We start from the raw sequence: 20,635 nt of genomic DNA, 5'->3' as shown, positions 1-20,635 counted from the left end.
TAACAAGATCCTGTCCCAAAATGAAAAGAGCTGGGAATGTGGCTCAGGGGTAGAGGATCTCTGGGTTGAATTCCCAGTGAAACACATGTGCACGCGCGCGCACACACACACACAAACACACACACACAAATCCAGAAGTTTCTCATTATGAATGTTGACACATACTATTCAAATACCCATTTCCTTATTGTCCATTCAATGAATGAACACCAACTAATAGGGTGCTTATTCTTCCAAATTCAGAGAGGGATGCAGACAACCAAAACCCAGATGGCTAAAAGAATGCATAAGTATCCCTAATCTGAAAATATGAACTTTGAAATGCTCCAAAATCCATAGATTTTTGGTGCTGATCTGAAGCCACAAGGGAAAATTCCATTGCTCAATTTGTTTTTTTCTTTTTCTTAAACATTTATGTTTTAGATGTAGTTGGACACAATACCTTTATTTTATTTATTTATTTTTATGTGGTGCTGAGGATTGAACCCAGGGCCTCATGCATGGTAGGTAAGCGCTCTACTGCTGAGCCACAACCCCAGCCCCCCTCAATTTGTTTATACACAAAATTAGTCAAAATATTGTGTTGGTTGAGTGTTGTGGCATACATCTATAATTCCATTGACTCAGGAGGCTAAGGCAGGAGGATGGCAAGTTCAAGGCCAGGCCAGTCTCAGTGTCTTAGTCTCAGCAATTTTGTGAGACCCTGTCTCAAGATAAAAATAAATAAATAAAAAGGATTGGGGAAGTAGCTCAGTGGTAAAGCAACCTGTTTTAATCTCCAGTACCAATATCTTATATACACACATTTGATATATATATATATATATATATATATATATATATATATACATACGTACATATATATATGTGTGTGTGTGTGTATTATAAAGTTATTTTCAGGCTGTTTATATTGTATGTATGAAGTATAAATGAATTTGGTGTTTAGAATTTTGTTATATCCCTAGTATATGCAATTATTATTATGTATATACAATTGTTCCAAAACTTTGAAAAAAAAAACTGAAATCTGTAATGTTTTGGTCTTGAGCATTTTGGATAAGGGGTACACAAGTCTAAGGACTCTAAATGTTATAGGAGTATACGTGAACCTCCTAACAGGTCACCATTTTCCAATCCCTCCACTGTGTAGTCTGCCTCCTAACGTTTTACTAAGCTGGCTTTCTAAAAGCCAAAATTCATTTGTTTTCATAGGAAAAACAGTATAAGCTCATTAGTGCAGCATTCAAGGCTCTTCATAATCTGACTCCAATTTCCATTCAAGCCTTAATTATTCCTACTTTCTCATATACCCTTTGTTCTATACATCATAAACTTCTCAATGTTCCTTTTTAACCTCTGTTCCATCTACATAGAATACTTTCCCCAATAGCAAACTCCCAATAAGTCTTTAAGATTCAGTTCAAAGTTTTGTTGAAACATTCCCCCTATGTTTCTTATCTGACCTGGATTTGAGCACACTGCTCTGTTGCCTTTATTAGTCTTTTATCTTGACAGGTATTGGCCTTTCTATGGGTTCATGTCACATTTGGGCCAATAAAGAGATACCTGGACCAATCATACAGGCAGGCACCATTCCTCTTAGGCTTTCCCAGCTAGGCTTGCACTCTTCTTCATGCTCCTATTTGATGCTTGACTGGCCAGCATCTTTATCTTGTTAGTCTTTGCATCTCTGAATACAGATCTGAATAAGAGCTGGCAAGTAATGGGGGCCCAATGAACATTTGTTAAATGAATGAAGGAATAACTGAATGTAAGTAAAGAACTCAAAGAAAGGAGTTTGGCAGACTTAGGTAAGGGTTTTTGAAGGGCACAGGGCTTGAAGCCGGAGCTAGAAAAACAGAGAAATGGGGAAAGGGTATTTGGAGGACGAGGATTGTTATCCTAGGAGATAGAAGACAAAAGCCCAAGACTGAGAGCAAAGACAGTGAGTGAGGAGGTCAGCCAGGCTACAGCTGACTGCTGCAATATCTTGAAGTGGTCACTTACTAGATTTCTCAAGTACATTTTCAGCTCCTAGAAGGCAGGGTATTTGGTATACTCCTTTGTACTTCCTTTATGTTTGATGCACATCTCTACAGTTACTATTCCTACTGTCTTATGGTTTTTATTGTGCTTGGTGTTACAATTATCGGTACATTGGCCTGTCTCCCTACACTTGTACCAGTTTCCCTCCCTAGCTGCTTGAGGCAGGGGGACAAGATCTTCCTGTCTTTGCATCTTCCAAGTCACCTAGCATAGTTCCTGGCACACAATGGTTGCACAGCAAATATTTTTTGATCTACCATTTGTTGATCTGATTTCAGAGGGCCACAAGGATATTTGTGTGCAACTGTGTATTGTGACACAAAACTTATATATGCCTTCATACTGTGTAGTCTATTTTTGGCAATTTTCATTAAAATGTTATCTTATTGTACCTGGAAGACTGTCATTTCAATTTTCTTCTTTGTTCCTTCTTGGATGACTCACATCTCTTATGCCAGAAGGATATGACAGAAGGGATTCACAAAGGGTTTGGACAAATTTGTGAATGACATAGTCATAAACGTCTGAGTGTAAGAAGCGTGGATCATGCAAAAGGGAAGGAGATAACTTTTTCAAAGTGTATTTTCAAAGTGTCTATTAGGTGCCAGTAACTGTGTCTCAGGCACTTGACACACATTACATCTCATTTAATCTTGCAGAATAATTCCATATAAAGACAGAACATCTCTATCTGTAAGGCAAAACCCATATCTGTTCAAGCACAAAGCTTCTCCAAGTACCAGAGGTAATATTTGTGTTTATTAAAATTTTATCAGTCTTTTTAACAGATGAATCTTTAGATTTACTTTTGCTTCCTAGGAACAGAACACTCACTCTCAATTCAGACTTATACAGCTTAAAACTACTTTCTGACATAACTTGATCAGTTTTTAAAGTCCCAGTGCTTTAAATTACAATGCAATCTGAGATATTCCCATAGCAATAACAGCAATTACATTTGTTCACAGCACTTACCTTTATATTTCATTAAGCTTCCAAATACTGAATAAAGGTAAGTCAAGTCAAGAAAAGAGACTTCTATTAACCCTGACACCAGCAAATTGTCTCAAATTATAGCATGCCTCCTATTTGTATTCTAGACATATTGAATAGGTTTTCTGAGATACATATTTATACCTCACCTATGGTTAGAAGAAAATTGGAAGGAAATTAGTTTAAGTTGTTTCTAATTTTTTAAAAAAATAATAGTAACTTTAAAAAAACGTAATGCTCCTGAGTATACAGCTGTTGCATCTGGCAGAAATCCTAACATTATAACCAAAGCACCATCCCTCATCCTTGGGAAATAGCTTGAGAAGGTGGGGCTGCATGTGTTAGTTTGGTATTTAAAGTCACATAGTCTAAGGTCTGTAGCTACATCCTGATCTGTGATAACATGCTTCCTGCCAGGGGTGGGGTGCAGTGGGAATAGAAGAGGTTCACCTTTGGATTATCAATACATGCACAGGTTCCAGACAGCTTTCCATTACCTTGTTTTGGGAAAATTATAACAGACACCTTTGCTTTGTGAAGTCCATTTCATATGACTAAAGGAAATAGAAAGGACTCAAATGGCCCATTTCACATTTTGTATGATCCTGCCCCAATCTCTGTATGCCACTAGTAGCTGGAAACAACAGACCTGATTTTGTTAGTGATTATGTGTTTCTTGAATTTTACATTAATTGAGAGACCAGAATTACCACCAAGGAACATATGCTACATACCACCTATGGCACTTCTAAAAAATAAATGAAAACCTAGCTTTCACATTTAAAGACTTGTCCCTTCCTTTTTGAGGCTAGGGGATGAAAATATGCACATCTTCCAAAGAGTTCTTTGTGCGAACAGGTGACCCCTTCCCACAGTCTCTGTAATTAATTGAGAAATTAAAATTGGTTGGCCTTTGAGATCTTTTGTAAAAAAAAGGCAGAAGGTCTTGGATATTTTGGAACAAGAGTCCACTATTCTGCCAAGACAGTGTGTTATTGTTATTGAAGTGTCTCTCAACAAAACGGTATTGAGTGGTGAGGACGTGATTTTGATTAGGTGGAATGACTCAGCTCTTCCCCTTAAAGAAGAGAGGACTTGTCAGAGCCTTACTTACCTCATGATCTGGGATCTCAGAGGATAGTGTTTTCCCTAGGATGACCCCGGTCAAGTATGTCCAGCAACGAGCCGTGTTGGCAAGGTTGTAGCCTCCTGTCTCCATCAAGAATTGTGAAGTTAGGAAAGAATAGTCACAAAACAGCAGGAGAGGGAAGAGGGTAAGGAAGGAGAGAAAAATGTTTTAATAAAGGGGCTCAAAAGACAACTCCAACTTGCAGAATTTCACCTAAACATTTTTATACGATAACTGTAAACCACCTAGTGGGCAGACTTTGGGGGACCAGTCAGATCATGCACAGTGTAGAACTGGGAATTCCAAGAACAAGAAAGATTAAAGACACTCTTATCTCCCAACAAATGAGAACCTGAAGAATCCAAGTTCCTCCACTCCATCAAGAGACATTGGCAAGACTGAGATCCCTAGAGGTGACCTACACAATGAGAAGGTTTCTGTGATGGATTTTGCAACAATTCTATAAAATAACTGTTGGATGTGATCTGTATTTTAAAGCTATTGGCAGATCTCACCCTAAAACCATCCAGGAAAGAGAAAAGGAAAGTGCTGATAGAAACAGACTTCCTTCTTTTAATATCAGCATTCCTTTTCACCACAAAACACAAGCCTGGTGGCAGAGATCAAAGAGAGTGAGATGAGGAAGGGACTGTTGATTGACGCTCTGACCCATCTCGTCAGGTCCTGTCACAGTCACCCAGCAGCCATATTACACTGGCTAATAATCAGCATATTTTTGTGCTGAATAGATGTGCTCTGCCATGCAAGCATTAGAACATTGGCCTTTAGCTAAATTCCAAGAGCATAAGGGTAAAATGGAATGATTGCCTAACCCCAATGTAGCCTAAAGGAAATAGAATCTGGTCTATTTTAGGTAGGGTGACCACATAAATTATCGTCCAAAATGATATACTTTTAAGAGCAAAAGAGGACACTATTAAATCATTATACTGAAATAATATGTATAAACTGGGACATATGGTCACCCTTTTCTTAAACCTTTCTACCATTTGAAAGGGCTGGGATGTTTGGTCTTCTGGAGTGTGTCATTTGGGCCTCAACAGGGTCCACTGAAGTTTGAGGATGTGGCTCTTTCTACGAATTGTCTATGTGCTAATAATAACTGAAGCCAGGTGTGGTGGTGCATGCTGGTAATCTCAACTACTTGGGATGTTGAGGCAGGAAGATTGCAAGTTCAAGGCCAACCTCAGCAACTTAGAGAGATCCTGTCTCAAAATAAAAAATAAAATGAGCTTGGATATAGTTCAATGGTAAAGCACCCCTAGGTTCTTAAAAAAGTACCCTAGGTACTTAAAAAAAAAAGCCAAGAGTTTCAGTTCAATATTATGGGTATTACTTTAAAAAAGCATTGACATAGAAAAAAATCAAATTTATAAAATATTTATTTGGTGTGGTTATTTAATTTTAAAAAAGAGTCACTACAAGCTTTGCTTAAGTAGTAAGATGTCTCTGATATACATATAGTATGATGTAATTTGCAAAGATTCCATTTATGCACAGGCATTCTCAGGAAAACACATATTACATAAGAAAAATTATACTTACATATTCAAAAGCCCAAACTGTGGGCTGAAAAAGCAAAAGGGCTTTAGAGAATGCTAATAGTGAAGGCTGTAGCCTCAGACAAAAATTCCTCACAGATGTATGTTGTAGAAAGGTCTTTTATTCTCCCTTGTTGTACCTGTATCATAATCACCATTCTTAGTGCCGTCAAGGAAAGTAATATATCATGCAGGGCTTATCAATTTTATCTTTTTCTTGAGTTGAAGTTAATATATTTCTTGCCAGCTTTTCATAAGAGGGTGTCTCTTGTAAGCATCTTTAATTTTGATCCCTCTCGGGTTTCAGGCTGCCAAAGGACCCAGTTTGTATATTTGTGTTGAATGCTTACTCATATACATAAGGCCTCAGGATTTCCCCTAATTTTTTTGATAAAAGGCTGACCTCCCCCCGCCAAAAAAAAAAAAAAACAAGTATTAGCTCCTCCATTATATATATTTTAAGCTCAATCTGTATGACTATTTATTTTAGCACATCACTCTATTTATCCAGTGAAATAAAGATTGTGCCAGGTAGGTAGATGGAAGATCCTAAGCAAGGCATCCTCAAAGGTGCAAAAGCTTCCTTTCTCAAATGTATAAATGCTTCTATTGATATTTATATTACTTATGGTTAAGTAATATAAATATCAGTACATGTGAAAGACAAGAATGCCTAAGAGATTCTGGATGTCTCAATTTTGCTTCATTATAACAAAATCTTGTTTTTTTTTTCCAGTACTGGGGATTGAACTCAGGACTTCACACATGCTGGGCAAGCACTCTGCCACCGAGCCACATCCCCAATCCCCAAACTATATTTTTTTTGGGGGGGAAAGAGTCATTCTTGAATACAGCTTAGATAATTAATACACATGTTTAATACTGATATATGAGTTAGAATTTCAGCAGTATGTTTCCAAAAGATGGATCAAAGTCAACACTATCTATAATAATGTGCATGTTTTCCTTCTTCTCCTTCTCCTTCTTTTGTTTGGTGTTTGTGGTACTGGGTGTGGATGGATCCAAGTCCTTGCACATGCTAGGCAAGTTCTCTACCATTAAGCTATACCCTCAGCTCCTGATGCAGGTTTAACCAAAGGACATTTACTTCAGGAATTAAAACAGACTCCATTGTGACAAGGAGTCAATGCACAGGTCAAGTGAGGAGGACTGTGTCAGAGTATTTCCTTATGCTGAACTGTGGAGGTGGCAGAGTTCATTGACTCTAGCTTTGGGGACATAGGCAGGTTGATATTATCCTGTTTAAGAAGGCCAAATTTTCTTTCTGTGCCAACAGACAAAATGTGGGGGAAGGCAACAGATTCTCATAGTGACCTTCCTTTGGACTCACCTCCTCCTAAAATGAGTGTTGCCAGTTGCCACTGAAGGATGTACTTGAGACACTTGCCAATTCCCACTGGAGTCATGTTAAAGGAGCACATGGGATCCCCGGCTATTGTATCAGCTCCCAGCTGTAAGACCACTGCTTTGGGATTAAAGGCTTGGTACACCTCCTTTAGTACACTGTAGAAAAAAGATATAAAATATCAGAAGACTATAGATGAGGCTAGTGGGGTGGTGGGACGAGTTGGACTCATAGTCTACTCAGCTAACAATTAAGGAAAAAGAAACATAACCTGTCAATTTCATTGAAATTTCTACCTAAACAGGGTGAATCAGAGTACATGTGAATCACTTTTTTCTTAAAACCTGACTTACAAAACAAACAAACAAACAAACAAAATAACCCTAGCTCCTATTTGTTCACCAAGGAACAAAGTTGCCCTTCTATTTTAGAACTAACTTTCTGGAAATATTCATATTAATCTCACTTCAACAGTCACAGCACACAGTATATACATTTATTTCATTTTAAAGTCTGGAGAAATAAAACATATACATTGAATAGTTTTTAAGGATTCTTTCTGGTAATTTAAGACAGCAATCCCACTTGGAGTTGATCACCTAATTCTTAATGGGAGCTGGGGGCGAGAAGTATAAGCTTTGAAAGCCTAGATGGTATCACTTACTTTTTATTATGCAAAAGGACTTGAGGGTAATGAAATGCAGTCCTCCCCAATGCATATGTAACCAGGGTATTATAAAGAAGGGAACTGCAACAACTGATCTAAAATTATAAATCTGAAAGCACCCTAAAAGAACAAGTTGCTGTGGGTAACACTAAGTATAATTTTGGGTAGAATTATTCAATGCTGTAGAATCAACCTAATTGCTTTTGTCAACAGTGAGAAGCCTTATAGATGAAAAGGAAGATGTCAATGTGACAGGTGACCTTAGTCAGGCTTCCAATATAATCATTAATTGAACACTGACAATGTCCAGAATGCATTCCTAGGAGTCATAAGGTCCTTGCTCTCAAGGGGCTTACAATCTACTTTCCAGACAAAACATATACCAGTCCTCAAGGGCCTGAGGAACTCTTACAGAGATGTATAAACAAGTGCAAATTAACATACTTCAGAGTTGAGAAAATACAGAGTCAAAAAGTGATCAAAAATGTTGAGGTCAATGACCCTCTCATAATCAACATGTCAAATCACACCAGCGCAGAAAACCCAGAAAAATCCCAGATCCTTCTGAAACAGCAAAAGGAATTCAGGGATATAAAATGCCGTCTTCCCCAATTCATATGTACCCAGGGCATTGAAACTATTGACTAGGGTTCAGCCACAGAGGCAGTCGTTGACTCAAAGCACTGTTTTGTTTTGATTTCTCATCCTCACAGACAAATATTGAGTGATGGTAGAGATTATAAGAATATTATAAAAATTATGACATATGATCCTTAATACAAGGATACTTGGGCTTATTCTCTCTTTCATGTGCTTATCTCCTGGGTGCAGAGGGAAGATAAGCTACCTGAATAGTTTAGACGACATTTATTGAACATCTACATGTACAGAGCACCCTATTAGCTGCTTCTGGGAGACACAGAGGAAGGCGTGATGTCTGTTCTAAAAAGGTTTTCAGCCAGGGAGGGAGAGGGGGAGGCAAGCAAGACTACGGTTCTTTTCATTCATTCTTTCCCTCACTTAATGAGGATCCACTATGTGCCCAGCATGTAACTGTACCAGATGCTGCAGGAATCAAGATGAATCTGGCACAGGTTCTACCTTTGTGTAGCCCAGGATAGAGGGGAAAACACAGACTGTGGCAATAAAAAATTAAAACACAAGGATAAATGAAGCATCAGAGGTGGCACAGAGGAGAGAGTACTCAACTTTTCCAGAGAAAGCTAGAAAAGGCTCTGCAGAGGTAACTCTTGACTTAGGTCCACAAAGATGAGAAGTACTACAATGAGCCAACTCTTGAGATGGCTAGAATGAAACAGAGCGATAACAACAATTCCTGGTGGGGATGTGGAGAAAGTAGATCACACTGTCTTGCTGGTGGGAATGTAAAATGGTATAGCCACTCTGGAAAATAGTTTAGCAGTTCCTGTCAAAACTAAAAATAGACTTGCCATATGAGCCGGCAATTGCACTCTTGGGCAATTTATTCCAGAGAAGTTAAGGTTTATTTTCATGTAGGAACTCGTACACAAATGTGCATAGCATCTTTACTTGTAATAGCCCCCAATTGGAAAGACTCAGATGTACTTCAATAGATGAATGGTTAAACAAACTGGTTCATCCATACCAGAGGAATATTGCTTATCAATCAGAAGAAACAAACTATCGATACACAAACAAATAAAATGGATGAATTTAAAGGTAATTATGCCGGGTGAATAAGGTCAATCTCAAAAGAATATACACTGCAAAATTCCACTTACATAATATTGTAAAATAGTAACTTATAGAGATGGGGATCAGATTAGTGGATAGCAGGGGTTATGGATGAGATGCAGCATGAGAGCCTTGTGGTGATGGTACAGTTTTTTATCTTGATTGTAGTAGAGGTTATGTCAGGCTACATATGTGAAAATATCACATAGAAACACACACACACACACACACACACACACACACATACGTCAACTAGTGAAATCTGAATACAATCTATGGGTTGACCAAGATCAACTTCTTGATTTTGATGCTATTCTATAATTTTGCAAGATGTCAACATTTGAGGAAGCTGGAGGAAGAGTACATGGGACTTCCTTGTACATTTCTTTGCAACCTCGTGAATTTGTGATTATTTTCATATATATACATATGAAATATATAAAAATTATGTATATAATTTAAAATATATGTATTTTAAGTTAGGTACTGGGCATTCAACCCAGGGGTGCTTAACCACTGAGCTACATTCCCAGACCTTTTAATTTTTATTTTGAGCAGGGTCTCACTAAGTTTTTGAGACTAGCCTTGAACTTGCAATTCTCTTGTCTCAAACTCTCAATTTCCTGGGACTAAGGTCTATGCCAATTTGCCTGACTTCTCTAGTGAATTTTTTTTTTTAAGCAAAGGAGGGGTGGGGTTGTGGCTCAGTGGTAGAGCACTTGCCTAGCACATGTGAGGCACTGGGTTTGATCCTCAGCACCACATAAAATAAATAAATAAAATAAAAGTATTGTGTCCATCTATAACAAAAATTTTTTTTTTAAACAAAGAAGAGCTGGGGGTGGGGGCTGTGCAGATCAGTGGTAGAGTGTTTGCCTAGCATTTACAAGGCCCTCAGTTCCATCCCCAGAAACTGTCTGAAAAGAAAGAAAGAAGAAAAGAAAAAAAAACTGGAGAAGTTTGTAGGCACTACTTTGGGTGAACTTAGTGGAGTAGGAGATAGGGATGGTTGTGGGAGTTAATGGCAGGGGATGAGGTTCAGAGAAGTGTATGTGCAGAAACATGCAGGCAGGGAGGGAACAGGGAGTGAAGGATGAAGCTAATAGTAAATGTGAGCAGGTAGGTATTATAAGTTTGGGTTTTTATCTAAAGGGTATGAAATGTCTCAAATATTGTGTGTGTGTGTGTGTGTGTGTAGACATAGGTGCATGCATGCATGTGCACCCCTTTGCGTTGGGGCATGATCAGATTTCCATTTTAAAGATACTTGAGCTCTAGGGTAGGGTATACTGAAGATTGGTCAGGGTTTTTGCAAACATCCAGGTGGATGGATAGACAGGAAGAGATGGATTGGGGAGATAAACTTCCATGATAAAATTAATAGAGTCATACAGAGTGACACATGAGAAAAGAATATACCTATGATGTTTATGACTGTTTGGTAATTAGGAGAGAGGAAAGGATAAAGGAAGGGAGGTGTTTCAGGAAAGTCATTTTAATTATAGCTAGGAAAGGAAAATGAGTCCTCAAGGAGTTCTGATGAAGCAGGCTCTAGATGGGTAGAGAAAAGGGTAATTAGAAGCTTAGGAAAAGCTAGGGCACTTTGTATATAATAGAAAATTCAAAGCAACTGGTAGTGAGGACAGCTTACAGAGGGCTGGGTGGTGGACAATCATAAATTCAAGACGGCTGTTTTCATTTGATTTGACAATCAAATGGAAACCCCTGGAGAAGTATAAGTACTGATGTTGCTAAAAAATTATAATTAGGAACTCTGACTTTTTGCTATTGCATGTAAGGCCAGAGAGAAAATTTGGAAGCAGAGGAATTGGCAAAAAGACTACTGAAGCATTCTAGTCATGAGAACAACAGAAAGCAAGGCAAAGTAAATATAGAAAAAATTGAGAAGGCTAGGTGACAAGGGAAGGGAGGAGAGTCAAAGGAGAAAACACACCGTGCCCCTTTTCTTCAGAAGTGCCAGGAGAGGAAGAGAGAAATTGCCACTTACAAATCCAGTATTCCTCTCGCTCATCAATCATTCCTCTTTTGAAGTCAATGTCATTTGCTTATACTATTCAAATACTATCAGAGTTCTTATCTATAGACCCACAATGTATTCTTCCGGCTCCCTTGAGGATTTCAGCACCTGGTTCATAATTTTTTTTTCTCTCTCTCTCTCCTTGTCATGGTTCTCTGCAATTCAGTATTCATTTACTCACTAAAACTTTGATTCCAGCACCTGCAGTTCTCTATGCTGTGGACTAGAGATACAGAAATAAGCCAGATCCAAGGAGCTTATGGTCCAGTAGGGGAAGAAAACAGGAAAATCATCAATTATGATAAGTGCTATAATATTCATTCACTCATTCATTGATCCATTCACCCAAAAAATGTTAGTTGATTGGCTACTATATACCAAGCACTAGGTTGAAAAATGGGTTTACTCTATTGAATGAAAGTGACCTTTTCTTTCTCCAGGGACTATCCTAATTCTCTGACATCACAGTTTCTTCATCTTTCCAACAATAGTGATGTCCAACTGCACTCGACTTTAGTTATTCCTAAGCATGGCCACACTTCAGGGCCCAATAAGGAAACATTTGGAATTGCTTTACTTCTAAGGCCCTGGACTCTGAAATACTTTCTCTGCTTACAGTTTTTATCTTTTCATGTCTCCTATTGCACTTGCTCTTTATTCTCATAATAACTCCCATTCCCTAGTCTTTCCCTGTTTTTCAAGTTCATTAGCCTATTTTAATTTTTTGGTAGTACTGGGGATTGAACCTAGGGCCTTGCAAATGCTGGGTAAGTGGTCTGCTACTGAGCTACAACCCCAGCTTTTTATTATGACAGGGTCTTGTTAAGTTGCCCAGGCTGGCTGGAAACTTGGGATCCTCCTGCCTCAGTCTATAGAGTAGCTATGCTTAGCCTTTTGAACAACTGCCAGGTGATTTCCACAGCGGCTGTACCATTTTAAATTCCCAACAGCAATGTTTGAGTTTTCAAATTTCTCTTTGTCCTCACCAACACTTATTTTCTGTTTTGAATTATTTATAGTTGTTCTGGTGGGTGTGAAGTGGTATCATCCTAGTTCCCTGGGAATTGAACCCAGGGCCTCCTATGTGTTAGGCAAGTGCTTTACCACTGAGCTACATTCCCTATCTTCATTGTAGTCTTGATTTGTATTCTCCTGATGACTGAAGAAGTTGAATATAATTTCTTGTGCTTATTAGTCATCTTCATGTCTTCCTTAGAGCAGTATCTGTTTCAATCATTTGCCCATTTTTAAACTGGGTTGTTTTTAATATTGAGTGGTAAGAATTCTTAATATATTCTAGATACAAGTATATTAAAAAATCTTTGATTTGCAAAGTTTTGTCCCATTCTGTGGGTTATCTTTGCACATTCTTTTTTAAATATTTTTTTCAGCTGTAGATGGACACAATACCTTTATTTTATTTGCTTATTTTTATGTGGTGCCAGGGATCAAGCCCAGTGTCTCACACATGCTAGGCAAGCGCTCTACTATTGAGCCACAATCCCAGTCCCGCTTTGCACAGTCTTGGTAATGTCCTTTGAAGCACAAAAATTTTCAATTTTAACAAAGTCCATTTTACTTATTTTTTCTTTTGTTGCTTGATTTTGGTGTCATATTTAAGAAACTATCACCTAATCCAAAGTCAAGAAAATTTACATCTATGTTTTTTTCTAAGAGTTTAATTGTTTTTAACTCATTTATATCATTGATCTAAGTTAACTTTTGTATAAGGGCCTAGCATTCTTTTGCATGCTGATATCCAGTTGTCCCAGAGACATTTGTTTAAAAGATTGTCTTTTGCCCCACTGAATGATCATGGCCCATTTGTATAAAATCAGTTGATTGTAAATGTTGGGATTTATTTCTGGTCTCTGAACTCTGATCTATGTCTGTCCTTATGCCAGCACCATACTGTTTTGATTACTGTAGCTTTGTAGTAAGTTTTGAAGTTAGCAAGTGTGAGTTTTCCAACTCTGTCCTTCCTTTTCAAGATTGTTTAGCTATTCTAGGTTGAATTTTCATATACATTTTAGGATCAGCCTGTCAATTTGTGCAGAGAAGCCAGCTGTGATTTACAGCTCCATTCCAACCAGGCCAAATCTGTCATCTTACTTCTTCTAGCTACTACCTCTGTTAATGATATCCATCCTTTCAGTCACTCATGTTCAAAACTTTTCAGCCTGTTTTAGTCAGCTTTTTTTTTTTTTCTGCTGTGACTAAAAGACCTGACCAGAACAACTGTGGAGGAGGAAAAGTTTATTTGAGGGCTCACGGTTTCAGAGGTCTCAATCTATAGACAGCAGGCTCCATTTCTCGGGGCTTGAGGTGAGGCAGAATATCATGGTAGAAGAGTGTGGCAGAGGGAAGCAGCTCACATTATGATCAGAATGGAGAGAAGGAAAGGGAGAGGAAGAGAGGGAGAGGGAGAGGGAGAGGGGGAGAGGGAGAGGGAGAGGGAGAGGGAGAGGGAGAAGGAGAGGGGGAGAGGGAGAGAGGGAGAGGGAGAGGGAGAGGGAGAGGGAGAGGGAGAGGGGGAGGGAGGGAGAGAGAGAGAGACTCCACTCTCCAGATACTAAACACATACCCCATAGCCATGCCCCCAATGAACTACTTCCTCCAGCCATACCCCACCTGCCTCCAGTCACCACTCAGTTAATCCCACCAGGAATTAATTAACTGATTAGGTCAAGGCTATAACTCAATAATTTCTCCTCCAAACTTTCTTGTATTGTCTCACATGTGAGCTTTTGGGGGACACCACATCTAAACTATAACACAGCCCTTTATGATTCCTCCCTTTCCCAGAGTCCTCTTCAATTACCAGACTTTCTCATGTTTCTCTCCCATTCCCTCCTCTCCACTCCCACTGCAGTGCTCAAATCTAGCCTTTATAAGCTTCTTTGTAGATTACACCAATAGCTTCCTAATTAGTTTCCCTGCCTCGAGTCTCTTCCTTCTCCCATCCATCACACACACTACCATCAAATTAATCTTCCTTAAGAATAGTTTTGATCCAGTCACTTCCTTACTCAAAATACTTCATGTCCCTCCATTGTCTTTAGATATCACTTAAAATTCTTCAGCTATGATCCAAAAATCCTTCATGATCTGACTCTGGCCTCGTTTTAAATCTTATTTAAAAAAAATAATTCCTTAACCCACATTATTCTATAGGCAAACTGAACTCTCCATTGTTCACTCACCTTGCCATTTTTTTACAAGTAGGCCTTCTGTCATACTTATGACAGAATGTCACCTTTCTACGAGTCTATTATAGCCATTCTTCAAAGGGTAGCTCAAATCCCTCTCTTCTATGAAAGAAAATGATAATAATAGCAGCTAACACTTACTGAGCACTTCATTAAAAGCAGAGCACTGTTCCATGTTACTTTATATGTACCAGCACATTTAACCCTCATAACAATTTATAAGATAGGTATTATCATTAATCCTATTTTACAGATGGGGAAACTGCAGCACCAAAAGGTTAAGAAATCTATAGAGCAAGCTGGGTGTGGTGCCTCCTGCCTGTAATCCCAGTGGCTCAGGAGGCTGATACAGGAGGATCACAAGTTCAAAGCCAGCCTCAGTCACTTAGCAAGGCCCTAACCAGCTTAGCAAGACCCTGTCTCAAAATAAAAAAGAATAAAAAATGGGCTGAGATGTGTCTCAGTGATTAAGCACCCCTGGGTTCAATCCCTAGTGCCAAAAAAGAAAAGAAATCTGTACAGCATCACATGGCTATTAAGTGTCAGAGCTGCAGCCTGGCACCAGAGTGCATGCTCTAAACCACTGCAAATCTACCTGCTTCCCTGACTTCCTGAGTTACTGTGAATAAGGTCCTTTGCCAGCCACTTCACCCATATTATTTCACAAAACAGCAGCCACCAGAGTCATTTTTTTTTCAGTGTTAATCTCAAGCAAGCTCTGATCTTATTTATTATTCCCTCATTCTGAAATCTTCACTGGCTCCCTGCATGCTTACAAAATATGGCACAAACTTTCATAGCTTAGAATTCCAGCTCCTCCATGAGGTGGTTCCCACCCACTTTCCCAATCTTGCAACTTTTCCCTCTCATGCACTTTACAATCCAGCCAAACTAAACCACTGCTATTCTTTGTACATATCTTAGACTCTCCTGACTTTGATCTTACCACACCCTCTGTGTAGAACATCCTTCCCTACAATTTCTGTGTATTCAAACTTGACCCAGATTTTATAAACGTGCATACACATTCACATATTTCATAAAGATATCATAATTAGGTACCCTTTAGAACCCAGATAAAATGTTACCTCCTCAATTAAGCCTTTTTCTGAAGTTTTTACTCCCTTTGAATGCCCACAACATCCTAAATCTTATGGTTCTTACAACTTTCAATGTTTCATTTTATTAAAATGTATGTGAATATGAAAATCAATTGCTAAATCTGTCTATCATTTTAAAATTTCCACCAACTTCCTTGAGGGTAGAATCAGTACTTTATACATAGTAGGCATTCAATAAATAGTCATTAAGTGAATAAATGAATGAAATACCACTCCAGATTGCTTTTGGGAAAGTTTCCCTAACCACTGTTGACAGTACTTTTTGTTATATTGCAAATCATTAATTTTAGGTTTTGTGAAAGCACAGAATCTCTTCCCCACAAAGGAGGGGGGGGAGGACAAGCATCTCATTACACTACATTAGTTAAACTTCCCCATAAACACACAAGACATTCATTTGAAATGCAGTTTTCTTGATGAGAAACCTGATCCCTCAGTCTTCAGCAGTCTGGTTTTCCAGGGAGGCTATGCAAATGAGGAAGAGAAGCCAGGCAGCTGCTCCTTCAGGCCTTGATTTGGGGAAGGGGGGTTGGTGACTGAGGAGGATTAGAGCCAGGGGTGATGACATTCATGATGCTTTTAGGTAAGAGCAAAACACCAAACAAAATTGTGGAGATATTCTCTTTTCTTCTAGTCCAGCAGGGTGGACCACAGCTTTTGCTGTGTGCTCTTGAGATCATTCACTGGTGCCATTTTCCCCTCTAATACCAAGATAGATGTGTGTGTGTGTGTGTGTGTGCTTTTTAAAAATTAATAATTTAAATCCTAAACTGGTGCAGTGGCACAAGCCTGTAATCCCAGCAATTGAGGCTGAGGCAGGGGGAATCCCAAGTTTGAGGCTAGCCTCAGCAAATTAGCAAAAGCCTATTTCAAATTTTTAGAAAAGGGCACAATGGATGTAGCTGAGTGGCAGAGCATCCCTGGCTTCAATCCCCAATATAAAAAAAAAAAATCCTAAAAGACTCATCCCAGGACACTAGAATTCCAGAGTGATATTTACAGCAGACTTAATCAGTGCTGCTGGTGGAGGGATGTCAATCCTAACTTTTTTCTCTATCCAGACCTCTGATGCTGGGAGCAGGTCCCCTCTTTTCACTTTCTAGCTTGCATTCCAGCAAGGGCCAGCTTTGCATCTTCATGCTTTCCAACAAGCAGTCTTAGCACCCTCTAGAGACTTCCTCAATAGAGATGAAAGAAAGGGGAAACTCAAAAATTGAAAAACCAAGAAGGGTAGGAGGCAGAGGGAGAGCAGAGAGAAATATTTGGTACTAATGTTTTTTGAGCTCCTCAAGTAAGCCTGAGAAAAGTAATTGCTGGCAGCAAAACCCCTTCTGAAAATATAACGTTTAAATCTATTGCAGCATTCGATGGGATTCAGAGGGGTGTGTGTGTTAAGGACCCAAAGTATCACTAATCGGTCCCAAATGGGAGCCAGTTAATTTTGCATAGGGATTTTTTCCCCCTAAATACCCTCAATCCTATCTCAACTCAGGTACTGCTGACTCATTCTGTAACAACTCAACCTGCCAGGGGACGTAGCATATGGTAAATGCCTCAGTGATTCCTGAATATCTATTACAAATGATTCTGGGAGGCAGAGAATTGGAGGGGGGCTCCCTGCAGTGAGGATGATGTGTCATTTCACCGGGGCCATGGGTGCCTCTTGAACATATCCAGAAGACATTTCATTTCCTATAAGTTCCTTTTTCTGCTTTTAGCATCAGACAAGCTAAACTGGTTTTTGCCAATGTCTAAAATAAAGCACCCAAACATATATAATAAAAAAAAATACCTTCAACCCCCCCCCAAACCCACTCACCCACCAACCAACAAACAACCCTGCATCCCTTTTGTTGTTTGACTTTTCAGGATGTAATCTCTTAACATTTTAAAGGGACATCTTTTCTCTCATTGCCGAGTCCATTATATAGAAACATAGATTCAAATTGGCATCTCTTTAGAACATGCCTTGTAGTAAGTAGTTCTACTCATCAATTATATGTCACCTTGGCAACAGAAAGGGCTGCACGCTATTTTTAGCGAATTATTACTTATCTCTTGCTATACCTCTTAGAAGTAAACCATTCTCATTCACACAAGGGAAAGTGAGTCATCCTGAATTAAAGAACCTTACCAGTGGCCTGGAGTGAATCGTCAGAGCTAGAATTAGAACACTAATTCTAATTCGAATCCAATGCTATCGTCACTAAATCCCAATGCTCTTTGGCTCTTTTCATTTTGAAAGGCTAGAGGCCCCAGCAAGCAGAGTGTATATTATCTGGGCAGGGAGTGGGGTGGGCGGAGAGGCAGGCTGGTCTGAGAGCTAAGCTAACAAACAGAACAAAATGGAAGAAGACTCAAAGAATAGGAGTCTTAAGGCTAGCTGTGCTAATGACCCTTTGTGTGATCTGGGGTGGGTCATTTCATTGGTCTGCAACCACCAGGGCGGCCCAAGGTGCAGATTACATTCAGCTTTGTGTCATGTCATTGAGTTTATGTCTCATCTGTCTCTCTTTGTGATCTCCACAGCACCCAGTTCTGAGGGAATACTGGCCATGGAGTCAGACAAACTTGGATCCAGGGTTTACACGGTACCTTGGAAAAATCACTTCACTTTTCTGAACCTCAGTTTCCTTCTCTATCAAACAAGAATAACATTCCCCCCATGGGGTTATTGTGAGTATTAAATGATATAGCATTTGTGAAAGTCTTCTCCCAGAACCAGGCACATGGTAAGCACTCCATAACGTCGACTGAATAAATGAATGGCCTTAAGTCAGGCCCTTCGAGTGCTATGTTAATTCTTTCAGCCCACTAGGATACTGTTGAGTTCAGCACAGCACACCACAGCAGTGACTTCCTGAATAGTACTCTAATGGTCCCCAAAGGCACAGAGAAATTTCATAGTGTCACCGCCCGGTTATACCTGTTCTGGGAATACAGTAATTCATTTTCCAGTGCTGCCAATCTAATACCTTTCACCAAACACAAAATTCACTTTAAGAAGGGGCAAAAACACAAATGCCTTTCTGTTACATAGAAGTTGGAAGAATATATTATTAAAATTGAAACCGACTTCTCTGATTTCTTAGGCAAAAAATCAGATTGGAAGCCAAACAGCTATTTGGCCTTTGCAGACCCTGGATAGTGATGCCCTTGGGGGAAAGGGGAGAGCTGGAGTCATTCCAAACTGTAGTTACAACATTTGTGTGTATATTTACTGCTTGTGCTTATGCTCTCTGCACTTAGTTTTTACTCTCTGAAGCCTTGAAGAATTCACAATTTACCTAGAGCACAGTTTAATACATGTGAGTAGAACTATAGGCCTATATCTCTGTTTCTCATTTCCTAATCATATTTTCTCCCCTCCCTATATAACTGATACCTCTTCTTTTTCAATTCAATTGTTCTGCTTTTCGAGCATAGGTAGACAATCATGATTTGTTAACAATACACATGCCCCTGGCCCTTCCCTCACCCTTCTTTACCCAGGAGGGCCTCCCTAAGATTCAAAGCCGAAATCCTGCCATATAGTTAGCACCTGGCGTAGCTCATCAAAATATAATATCCTTTCCCAGATGATTGGAAATCTCTGCAATGCCGTCACACAATGAGGTGTGCAAGAAAGAGTTTGGGGATTGATTTTCATCATTAACTTGATATTGCATGGTTTTTGTGGGACTTAAAAAGAAATGCATTTTTATTACTTTTAAGTACTGCACATAGAGTAACTCCAACTCATCATATTTTAACAGTTATTTTTCTGGGGCAGGATGTATTTTAAACATGTCTATGTTAGAGTGTCTGGTGGATCATTTAGGATCAGTGTCCTGTTGCTTGATGAAATCCAGATCACTTCGATGAAATCCAGATGGGGAAACTGGGTCTCTGGCAATGGCTGCCAGATCTTCTCCATATGAAATCTCTCTAGTCTGTATGCAAATTCAAAACTCCATATCCTGGAAATCCCAAACCAATCAAGTGGCGCTCAGCTTCTTAGTTACTGGACTAAACACAGGGAAGCGATTCATTCTTCCCTGAGGAAATAAGCATTTCTTACATACATCTATCTTGGCACAAAAAGGGCTGGCTAAGCAAATTAATAGTGTAAACAGGATTGCACTGGGGAATGTTTGTCCTACTTAGGAGAATAAAGTTTTTATGCACTTTGTGCACATCTACTTACATACAAATAATTGATATGCTAATTACAAATGATTCTTAAAGACCCTTCCCTGAGGTGCTCTACTATGCTGTTAGTCTACTTTGAATTACTAGCATGTCCAGTGCTTGAAAGTAATAAAAATGCATTTAAAAATATTCTGTGATTTAGTCTGGCTTTCCTCTAATTAGGCTGAATTAGTGAGGCTTGCCTATATTTAAATAGGAGAGATATTTTTCTACTTAATCCTTAACACATTTAAGATGCCCCAACACCCCCTTTCCCCATCCCTTCCTTTCCTCTTCAGAATTGTTCCACAAGGGCCTGGCACACACACCCCCTTCCATCTCTAGTTCACTACTCAACTGCGCTTGCATCATCTCTAGGCAAACGCTGCCTTTAGTCCCTGGCACACTTCCTCCTTCACTTGTTAACTTGTTAGCCAGTTATTTGAGATGACTTTATTTTTTCTTTTGCAGAGATATTTTCTTTAGTCCTTCTTTAAGAGCCAATGGGTATGGATCTTTCTCGATTGCACAGTGGGTAACAGTGCACACAGACAAAAGTCCAGTCAAACTTAGCATCAGGCTTTTTCATCAGGTGGTGGATACAGGATTTGACTAAAT

At 39.2% G+C, this 20,635-nt stretch overlaps 1 protein-coding gene across 1 annotated transcript in view; it reads right to left on the bottom strand.

The window, feature by feature from the left end:
• Hdac8 (histone deacetylase 8) overlaps positions 1 to 20,635 on the bottom strand; it is a 222,267-nt gene that overhangs the window by 115,137 nt on the left and 86,495 nt on the right. Inside the window, exons 8-9 of the mRNA XM_027920168.2 lie at positions 7,082 to 7,254; positions 4,154 to 4,248 (exon numbers count right to left, since the gene is read on the bottom strand). Of these exons, the coding sequence (XP_027775969.1) occupies positions 4,154 to 4,248; positions 7,082 to 7,254 (268 nt within the window). The remainder of the gene's footprint in view (positions 1 to 4,153; positions 4,249 to 7,081; positions 7,255 to 20,635) is intronic.

The sequence above is a fragment of the Marmota flaviventris genome, chromosome X (genome assembly GCF_047511675.1).
Source record: "Marmota flaviventris isolate mMarFla1 chromosome X, mMarFla1.hap1, whole genome shotgun sequence".
NCBI lineage: Eukaryota > Metazoa > Chordata > Mammalia > Rodentia > Sciuridae > Marmota > Marmota flaviventris.
The sequence above is the reverse complement of the archived record's forward strand: the minus strand, read 5'-3'. Positions and strand labels throughout refer to the sequence as shown.